This window comes from Phyllobates terribilis, unplaced genomic scaffold, assembly GCF_046119375.1.
Source record: "Phyllobates terribilis strain yellow unplaced genomic scaffold, ASM4611937v1 Scaffold_247__1_contigs__length_2908721, whole genome shotgun sequence".
In the NCBI taxonomy this organism is placed as follows: Eukaryota; Metazoa; Chordata; class Amphibia; order Anura; family Dendrobatidae; genus Phyllobates; species Phyllobates terribilis.
The window spans coordinates 64,797-76,086 of NW_027363007.1; the positions used below are offsets into that span (position 1 = coordinate 64,797).

An 11,290-nucleotide genomic window follows, 5' to 3' on the forward strand; every position below is an offset into this window, starting at 1 on the left:
CCCTGGTCTCAGCAATAAAGACTGGCACAGAGGACAAGTGGCTATAATGGGTTTCATTTTTTGTAACTCCTTCGCTCCCCTCCATTTATTATGTTGTTATGTCTTGGGGTATGCGGGAGCATAATTAACGTCATGTTATGGCAATTGGACCACTTTTAATTTGGACCAACTTTTATTTGCACTGAATCGTATCTACTGGTCTAATGTAGTGAATCTGCCCAAGAATAATTTCAGTAGATTCTCTCATCTGTAATGTGACCTGGGTGAGGGCTCCGGCGGACGTGGCATTGTGGACACCTCCCATAGGTGATCTATGTAGTGATCTTTTATCAAATTCTAGACATGGACTTCCAGTGACGGACAGACTTCTAGCATTAAACATTAGTACAAAACATTATATAATGACTTCTATAGATGTTCTTGTAGTAAAGATTCATTCTAACCATTGATTCTCTTTCTCTCCAGTGCCGTCTACTTAGCGCACCATAAAGACTCACACCAGATCTTTGCTTTGAAGAAAATGTTCAAGCGAAACCTGAACACTCCAAAAAGAGTGGCATTGGCCTTTCTGGAGAGGGACATCCTAACATTCGCTGATTGTCCCTTCGTGGTCTCCATGCTCTGCTCCTTTCCAACAAAATCTCACCTGTGTATGGTCATGGAGTATGTAGGAGGTAGGACATGTATATTGTAGTATATTCAGCCCATGTCTGCTTACATCTTATCACTGCTCTTATAATTAGGATAATTAGGACAGTTACATCCTCACAGTGCGTTTACTGTAGGTTTTCTATTACCAAGATGCCTGGAAATTCATTGATCTGTGTGCAGCAGTGCTATGGTGCCAGTGAGTCAGATCGGGCCTGGCACCGCTCGGCACTGGGCCCCATTCCACCACCTGTCATCACAATTTCAGTGGTATTCACATTGTCAGAATATGAATACCGATGAAAACAATGGTGGATCAGGGAGCCAAAGGTTCCTAAATCCACCATTCAGCCTCCGCAGATGGGTCCGAGACTCCGTGTACTGCAGGTTCTTCGATGTCGCCACAATATTGCATCTGTAGTGTGGAGTCTCAGTACTTACACTGCACAGGTGGGGCTGGTGGGGGCCATAACACTGAGTGATGGGGCAGGTGGAGACCATATGCTGAGTAGTAGGGCTGGTTGGGGCCATAATACTGAGTGGTGAGGCTGGTGAGGGCGATAATTCTAAATGGTGAGGCTGATGGGGGCCATAACACTAAGTAGTGGTGGGGGCCATAATACTGAGAGGTAGGGCTGGTGGGGGCTATAGTACTGAATGGTGGGGCTGGTGGGTGCCTTACTACTAAGTGGTGGGGCTGGTGGGGGCCATAACACTGAGTGGTGGGGCTAATAAGGGTCATAATTCTGAGTAGTGGGGTTGGTGAGAGCGATAATACTGAGTGTTGATACTGGTGGGGGCCATAATACTGAGAGGTGGGGCTGGTGGAGGTGGTAGTACTGAGTGGTGGGTGCCTTACTACTAAGTGGTGGGGCTGGTAGGGGCCGTAACAATGAGTGGTGGGGCTGGTGAGGGCCATAATACTGAGTGTTGAGGCTGGTGGGGGCCATAATACTGAGTAGTGGGGCTATTGTGTGCCTTACTACTAAGTGGAGGGACTGTTGGGGGCAATAACACTGAGTGGTGGGGCTGCTGAGGGCCATAATACTGAGTGGTGGGGCTGGTGAGAGCAATTATACTTAGTTGTTGGGCTGGTGGGGGCATAATACTGAGTTGCGAGATTGGTGGAAGCCATAATACTGAGAATTGAGGGTTGTGGGTACCATAATACTGAATGGTGTGCCGTGTGAGGGGCTATAGGGGACTGTGAATGCCGCTATATTGAGTTGGTGACTGTACATGCCCCTACACCCCCTGGGCGTCCTCATATTGAATGGTGTGCAGTGGGGGTCCTTATTCTGTGTGGGGATCCTAATTCTGTTTGATTGGCTTTGGGGGCCATCATACTGAGTGGGCAGTGGTGGAGACCATTATATTGTCTGAGGGGCTATGGGGGCCATTATATTAAGTAGGGGGGGCTGTGGGCGCCATTATACTGAGTAGGGGGCTGTGACTGGCCTCATACTGAGTGGGGACATTATAGACAGGTGCTACATTATATCTGTAAGGTGAAACTGGATTAAGATTTCACTGTGGGGATATCTAACTCAGTCTGTGGGTGGGGGCATTTTTGGGAGCATCATATGCTAAAATGGCTATAAAAGGTGTATTGCTGTTGAGAACATCGATTGACTTCAGTAAGGGTTTTTTTTTGAAGGGGCGTGCAGTTAGAACTTTTGCTATGGGGCCCTGAGATTTCTCTGTACGCCACAGTCTGTGTGATCTCCCTGTAAGTCCGCACTGAGCATGTCAGTATCTCCAGCTATAGACGAGATGTGACATCACTTTATGTTATTAGTTACATGGAGGACATTTCTCCATCGATTCAGACTAATATTATGTGCACTATACATTATATCTGTTTATATTCTCTCCTATCCCAATGTCTCTGCTCACTTCCCATTATACATCATGGTGATCTGCTGTATAAACCACTCACCGGTCACATTTCCTTTTTATTCTATAGGTGGTGACTGTGAGACCCTCCTAAGCACCAGGGGTCCTCTATCTGTCCCCTTGGCCCGCTTATACTTTGGAGAAGCGGTTCTTGCTGTGGAATACCTCCATAGCTACGGTGTGGTGCACAGAGACCTGAAGCCGGATAAGTAAGTGCCCCTCGTAGTATAATAAAGGGGGGAAGTTATCATTTATCATACGGTCTGTGAGGCTAAAACCATCTTCTCTTTCACAGCCTCCTGATTACATCTGCTGGACACATAAAAGTTACCGATTTTGGGATTTCAAAAGTTGGTGTCATGATGCCAAAAACCAACACCTACAAGGAATTAGCGGAGGACATCACCAGGGAGTTCCTGGACCGTGAGGTGGGTAACACTTACAGGAATTTAGCTTGTTCTTTACAAATCTCCAAGGACCAAAGCAAAGAAAGACCTTAAATATAACTTTTAATAGATACATTTAAAAGCACCCATATCAATATATAAAGACAAAATCCATAAAATGTGGCGGCAGCAGTATTCTCCGATCGGGGTGTATTTATCTCCCGCGTCTGTCCACTGACTCATTGTGGCTATCTCCTAATATGATCCCCTGATGAACCCCAAATTAGGAGGGGGAGAAACGTGTTGGGACAATTTACAGATAAGTCCTCTGGTTACTGCTGACTAAAATGCTTTTTTGGCAACTTTTTTTGTAATTCGCACACTGGATAATGCTCTGTCCCAACATTTGGACGTGTCCTGTGTAGATCAGTCCTGATTATAGATTAGCCAGGGGGATTTTGAGGTTGTCTATATATACCGTCTGTCCTAGACTATTATCTTCATGCTCAATGTCATTATATAGGTGACTTGTTACTACTTTGGACATATTTATGTTCCTATGTTTACCGTTAATTGAGCACACGTGCTTTTATAATATTGTTCTTGTTGCCCGTAATTGCCAGCACTAATGTACTTTATGTATCTATAATAGGCTTCTGAATGATGGTTTATATATCATACTGAATTGTGTATAGATTGGTGCATTTGATATCCTATCTGTACTAGTGGAACTACATTATATCAGCTTCCCTGTTTCCATATAATTGATACATTGAATATTGCCTTTTTTTCATTCAGCATGTTAGCAGCAACATGACTGTCTGCCTTTCATCATTATCTGTATATGTGTATGTCTGTCTAGGGGTGGATAGCGTCACGGAGGGAGTGCCGATGTGGAGGGGGGCGCCAAACCGATTAGCTAGGGTGTCAACCTCCACTGGCAGGCGGGATCTCAGCCCATTTGGGATCTCTAGGGCAAGCCTGCATGTCAATTATCCTACGTTTATCCCACTACCCATATATTGTACATTTTATGCATTTTGTCTTCATATATTGATATGGGTGCTTTTAAATGTAGCTATTAAAGATTATATTTTAAGGGGTTTTCTTTGTTTTGCTTTGGTATTTGGTTAACTAATATACCCCATCTGTTCACCTTGCCTTTGGCATATGTTTTTTTTTCTTTACAAATCTCATCACACTATTGTGTCTTCTCTACATTCTTCATTTCTAGAGAACGTTTCCATTGATATTTTATCTTTTGTCATTGTGTTTTTATGGCGAGAACGTGTTATAATAACCATTTTATCATTTTCATCTCTATCTTCTGTTTTCCAGTTATGTGGCACCCCATATTACATCGCCCCAGAGGTCATCCTGAAAGAAGGCTATGGAAGACCTGTTGACTGGTGGTCAATGGGGATAATCCTACATAAATTTCTCACGGGATCTGTACCATTTGATGGAGATTCTGTAGCTGAGCTTTATGACAGGATTGTCATTGGTAAGTGGAATGATCCGACCATTGCTTTGATCAGTTACATTGGTTTAGGTGTTTACTTTGCTTTACCTTACAGTCCAGTAAAGAGATTTTATTTTCTGTATAACAGGTGACATAATTTGGGATTGTAATTCCGCTCCTACTCCCAATGCACAGAACCTGATTACTGAGCTGCTCAGAACAAATCCTGCAGATAGACTTGGGACAGGTAAGAGATATAATACTATTCATATTAGTATTAATATTCACCTATCACACTTATCACTCATGTCCTTGAGGATCAACACTTCTCTATCAGAATGTCCATTTCTAGTTCTCCACACTATGACTTTCAGTCTTCTTCCTTCATGTTGACTCAGTTATGTCATTAATTCAGATTAAGTTAAACTGTTCAGATGTGAAGCAATCTCTGACAATGTCCACATCACTTTTGTTTTGTTCTTTTTCCAGGAGGATCACTTGAGATCAAGAGTCATCCATTCCTGAGTGACTTAGATTTTAACAACCTTCTAAGTCAGAAGCCAGAGTACATTCCTCAGCTTGCCTCAGATGTGGACAACAGCTTATTTATCGGTAAGTAGAAGAAGACATCATCTAGACTAAGCGGCTGTTTGTCTTGTCTTCCATAAAATGTAATAATCAGTACCCACTAATATTGTGATAAATGACGCCTGTTTTATACTAACAACCTCTAATAATACTTCATTACTTTTGTAGATCACTCTGAAATAGACCATTCGGTCTCAGAGGATGAGGAGGGTACAAGTGTGAACAATGAGAACCTTGACTTCCAAAATTTTACATCTTCTTCTGAAAGGCTTTCTAAAGTAAGTACCGTATGTGCGCAATAAATCCAAAATATGTGAAACAAAAAAGACCTCTAAAAGTAAAAAAAAAGTATTTCATATCTTGTTTTTGTCCATGTTTAGCTCTGTACCATCACTACCAGAAAGATGAATGATGAGGACCAGAAGTCTCCTCCAGAGTGTACGCCAGCAACCAATACAAATATCTCAGAAATGTGAGTAGATTATGGGGTCATTAATGGGAGTTCCAGGCTGATATATATGCACAACACATAATATAGGACATAAATACCATAATATCAAATTCAGCCTCAATGATTAGCGGTCATTGTGCTTTTGGCTTCAGAAACCGTTGGTGATAATAGCCCATAATTGCAGCCATTCACACGTATTAGAGCTGCCCATACTGTAGGAGAGATGTAGTATTACATGCCAGCCATTATTGCTAGTTGTTTTTCGCTCTGATCCATAGAAGGTAGATTGGAGCATAAAACCTTCCTCACTATGACAGTCATATGTCCTATTAGGCCCTCTAGTCGGTGTTCTTCTAGTGAGACCACCCCTTTTATTCTGCATTGACTTGTGATTTACATGTTTTTCTTAAATCATAGAATGGGAGAGTTGGAAGTTACCTCCTGGGTCTTCTGGTCCGACCCCCTGATTCTTCCTGACAGGCAGAAAGAATCGCTTTCTGAATCTGATAGCGACAATGCTATAAACAGCTTGCCCTCCTCGTCCCCATCATCAGGTATGTATGTACAGCATCAAAAGGTGAATGTTGACTTCAAGGCTCAAATATTTGTTTTTTCTGTATTAGGTCTCCTATGTTGTCCAGGTTTCATGGATCCCAATTATGTTTTCCATGGGCCCATACTGTATTTCTATTTCCTTAATTTTATCCAGGAATTGTTTTCATGGATTCTGTAAAATACGTTTTAGCATCCAGGAACTCACTTCAATATAAGAAGACATTGTCTCCTATAGTAGAATATCGCTCATTAGTGATGCACCACGTGGCGGCACACAGGGCGCTTACTGCTCCATATCAGTGATACATCTAATGCCCCTCAGATTAGGTCATGAACGGTATATAGGACTTATTCTGCCCTATAATAATGTAATGCCAGATTATCAGGACTATAGGGGACAGGACTAGAACAATTCTTCTATATACAGTACACAAAGCAGATCCTATAAGAATATTTCTTTACTGAGTTTTTTTACTTTCTCATCAGAATTTACAACTGAAGAGGAAAGAAAATCTGAAATGAATCTGAGTATAGACCAACAAAACTCAGAAAATGGGAAAAAGGGGAAAAAGAGACGAGGTAAGTGTGAGAATCATCTCCATGTTGTGTGATGTTAGTGATGAGAATAAGTCATGGGGAGCAGATGTCATCTGTCAGTGATGGGATTGTCACATGTATGATGGCTGACAATGACCCCGGACATCTGTGTGAATAAGATTCCTCTGCTGTCCGGCCGGCCACACTGACCGCACAGTAGTATCATGTAATCTGGAGTCCCATCACTTACATTGTATTTATTTCTCTTCTCTTAGGTTCCATCTTCCGCCGGATCTTATCATCCTGCCGGCGTGGACTATCCAGGGCAGCTCACGCATTTGCATGCTGTCGCTGTTGCCCAAGTGTCATCTAAAAGACGGAAAAGCTCCGCATCTAGCGGAGTACAGCCGATCCACCATCACTGCTGGACCTGTAAAGAAGGACCTTCACCATCTACCTGTGGCCTTCTAACTGTAACATCTCTACCCGGACTTGTTTCGGTAATGCCTCTGTCACCAGGGTCCGCTGTATCCAAACTGCTCGCCTGACTTGGCTTTTTTTACTGATCACCTGGTATCTGATCCGGATTTCTTCCTGACTATGATTTTGTCTACTGATTCTGTCCCTGATTTTGTTCATCCCTTATCCTTCTACCCTATCCCTAATAAAAAAAAAAAACAACTCCTATATTTATTGAGATTTTCTTATATCTATCAAACTTCACTCTGCATTCTGCTAAGCGATAAAAAATACATATTAACACTTCTGCTTTTAAAAGAATTTTAATTATATATATATATATATATATATATATATATATATATATATATATATATATATATATATATATATAGATCAGGGCTGGAATGGGATGAAAAATGAAAAAGCACGCCTGTCACACAAACCCCACCATCCCACATACCACATCACCGCCCCCCTCATCCCATTGAGGCACAATGAAAAGTTCAGCACATTTTGCTTTCTTGTTCATGCCCCTCACCACTCCATTATAGGGGATGTTTATTAAGCCACGTGTGAATGGAGCTGCAGTGCGAATGATCGACTACCGCTCCATTCACCCAGAGCTCTTCAGATCCCTGGTTCTCGGAAACAGTGGGGGTTCCGGCTGTTGGACTCCCAGCAATCAGAAAATTATTCCATATCCCAATGATAGAGGACAATTTCCAACCTTCAGATAACCCCTTTAAACAAGTTGTTCAGGATTAATTTTTATTTAACCATAGGATTGTAGACATAGAAAATAATAAACCCATCAGTACTGACCCTCCCCAAAGCCAATGCCACCTCTTCTTCAGCAGAACAGGAGAAGTGGTACTGTGCAATGTATATATACAGAATAATACAGATACTGAGAATTACACCCAGTATACAGGACAAGAGAAGTGGTACTGTGCAGTGTATATATACAGAATAATAGAGATACTGAGAATGACACCCAGTATACAGGACAAGAGAAGTGGCACTGTGCAGTGTATATATACAGAATAATACAGATACTGAGAATTACACCCAGTATACAGGACAAGAGAAGTAGTACTGTGCAGAGTATATATACAGAATAATACAGATAGTGAGAATTACACCCAGTATACAGGACAAGAGAAGTGGCACTGTGCAGTGTATATATACAGAATAATACAGATACTGAGAATTACACCCAGTGTAATATACAGAATAATACAGATACTGAGAATTACACCCAGTATACAGGACAAGAGAAGTGGTACTGTGCAGCGTATATATACACAGAATAATACAGATACTGAGAATGACACCCAGTATACAGGACAAGAGAAGTGGTACTGTGCAGTGTATATATACAGAATAATACAGATACTGAGAATTACATCCACTATACAGGACAAGAGAAGTGGTACTGTGCAGTGTATATATACAGAATAATACAGATACTGAGAATTACATCCACTATACAGGACAAGAGAAGTGGTACTGTGCAGTGTATATATACAGAATAATACAGATACTGAGAATGACACCCAGTATAATATACAGAATAATACAGATTGTAAGGCAGCGCTAGTCATCATACTGGGGGTTACTCGCTTCGCTGCGTCAATCAATGCACACGTGCAATGTCTTTACATTTTTCTCACAATGTTGCAGTTTATTACATCATAAGCCACAGTTCACCAGGTCCAACTCCGTGGCACGCCGACACACATATCTACAACATTCATGAGACAAGTGGCACACAGGCCCACTTGCTCCAGGTTACAGCCTACGGCAAGGTAATAAATTATCAATGACCATAACACAGTCCATGTAACAAAGTGTACTACCTTTGCCGGTTTAGTTGCTGCAGTCCATTTTAATCCGCCACCACTGTGGCTTTGTGGCTTCCCAGGTAGGGGTCTCCAGCCGTCGTTCCCTCAAAGGCCACTGACATCCACACAGGATCCAGGCTCTGCCTTTCAGGACTCTTCCTCAATAATCCGCCACCACTGTGGCTTTGCGGCTTCCCAGGTAGGGGTCTCCAGCCGTCGTTCCCTCAAAGGCCACTGACATCCACACAGGATCCAGGCTCGACCTTTCAGGTACCAGGCTTCACTCCAAAGCCGCTGCCTTCCAAGGCCACTAGCATCCGCACATTATCCAGTCTTTGCCTTTCAGGCTGCCAGGCTTCACTCGGCCTCACTAGGCCTCTCACAAACGGTGTCCCACACACACGGAGCACAGGCCTCACGCCTCACACCGAACACACCTGTCTCCAATTACCGGGGTTTATATATCCTGTGCACACATACACCCATACTGAGAGGACCTTGCTGATGTCACAGTCATGTGATCAGTCAGCTGTGTGTATAGGTCCTGTGTGCTGTCCCAGTCATGTGTACAGACCTTTACTGTGCATACAGGACCTGTGTGATGTCACAGTCATGTGACCAGTCAGTTAAAGGGGAAGGTACATGGTCAGGTAAAACACATCCTGGACCATTTACAGTAATGCTAGCAAGCTGCTGCATTACAAGATACTGAGAATTACACCCAGTATACAGGACAAGAGAAGTGGTACTGTGCAGTGTATATATATAGAATAATACAGATACTGAGAATGACACCCAGTATACAGGACAAGAGAAGTGGCACTGTGCAGTGTATATATACAGAATAATACAGATACTGAGAATTACACCCAGTATACAGGACAAGAGAAGTAGTACTGTGCAGAGTATATATACAGAATAATACAGATACTGAGAATGACACCCAGTATACAGGACAAGAGAAGTGGCACTGTGCAGTGTATATATACAGAATAATACAGATACTGAGAATGACACCCAGTATACAGGACAAGAGAAGTGGCACTGTGCAGTGTATATATACAGAATAATACAGATACTGAGAATTACACCCAGTATACAGGACAAGAGAAGTAGTACTGTGCAGAGTATATATACAGAATAATACAGATACTGAGAATGACACCCAGTATACAGGACAAGAGAAGTAGTACTGTGCAGAGTATGTATACAGAATAATACAGATACTGAGAATGACACCCAGTATACAGGACAAGAGAAGTGGTACTGTGCAGTGTATATATGCAGAATAATACAGATACTGAGAATTACACCCAGCATACAGGACAAGAGAAGTAGTACTGTGCAGAGTATATATACAGAATAATACAGATACTGAGAATGACACCCAGTATACAGGACAAGAGAAGTGGCACTGTGCAGTGTATATGACGCGCCCCCTGGGACATATTCCTTTTTGAGGGGAATACCCGGCACCGGATCAGATGGGGGGTTGTAGTCTCCGAGCGGCTGTGACCCGGCCCGTGCCCAGGGCGTCAAACTCAGTGTTATGTGGCAGTCCTACAGATGTTATTAAGAGTTCTTTTGTGTCGACTACGCCACCCGTTGTGATGCGGTCACTGTGGCCGCCGCTGCAGCAGGGTCCGCTGAGGCTGATGGTGGGTGCGCAGCTTGGTGGGATAACCCCCAACGGGAGGGGTATAGCCTCAGGGGGGACAGGTGCAGAGGATGGGGGTTGTGGTGGTGCAGTGCAGACGGCAATTAAGACAGAGTCGGGTTGTGCAGTTAAGGGTGTTTACTTACTGCAGATGTTGTACTGGTCACTCCAGCTTTGAGTGACCACCCGAGCCGTGCTGCGTCCACCAGGTCCTGGATCCAGCCAACCCCCAAACAAGTCCGGAGCGTGGCCCTGAGCTCTCCTTCTGTCCCGTTCTCTGGCCGTCCCCACCAGTGATCCACCTAGGTCCAGCTCCCTCGGGCCCTCTGTTGGGACACCCTTGGCCTTGGGTTCCCTGACCCTTCATGTGGTATGCCTTCGGGGTGGATGTGGTGGGTGACCGTGGCAGACGCTGCCCACGGCCTCCGGTCTCTGGCTAGGGTGTGTTTTCTGCCCCCACCAGTTTGGGATCCGGTACCCTGTGCCGACTCTTCACCCGGGGATTTAATTTGGGTTCTTGGAGTCCTCTTTTCTGTTTCCCCCTCTGGGTCTCTCTTCTCCTCTCTCACTCTGGGTCTCTCTTCTCCTCTGCTCGCTGACTTGTTCTCTGCATCTGACCCTGATCTTAGTTGGTGCCCACCTTATATATCCCTCTATGTGTGAGCTCAGGTGACCAGCACCCAATGAGCTCCTATCACTACCCAGACTGCACCCCCTATCTGCCCCTACACTACATGGGATGTTCCAACCCCCTCCCACTCCAGCCAAGGACAGACTCGGTCGTACCTGCACATTTCTAAGTGG

At 43.7% G+C, this 11,290-nt stretch overlaps 1 protein-coding gene across 1 annotated transcript; it reads left to right on the top strand.

The window, feature by feature from the left end:
* Window positions 1-838: 838 nt before the first annotated feature.
* LOC141217712 (microtubule-associated serine/threonine-protein kinase 3-like) lies at window positions 839-5,456 on the top strand. The gene is made up of 6 exons (XM_073665848.1): window positions 839-847; window positions 4,269-4,434; window positions 4,541-4,639; window positions 4,882-5,004; window positions 5,149-5,258; window positions 5,361-5,456. The coding sequence occupies exons 1-6, from the start codon at window positions 839-841 to the stop codon at window positions 5,454-5,456; spliced, it is 603 nt and encodes a 200-aa protein (XP_073521949.1).
* The last annotated feature ends 5,834 nt before the right edge of the window (window positions 5,457-11,290 follow it).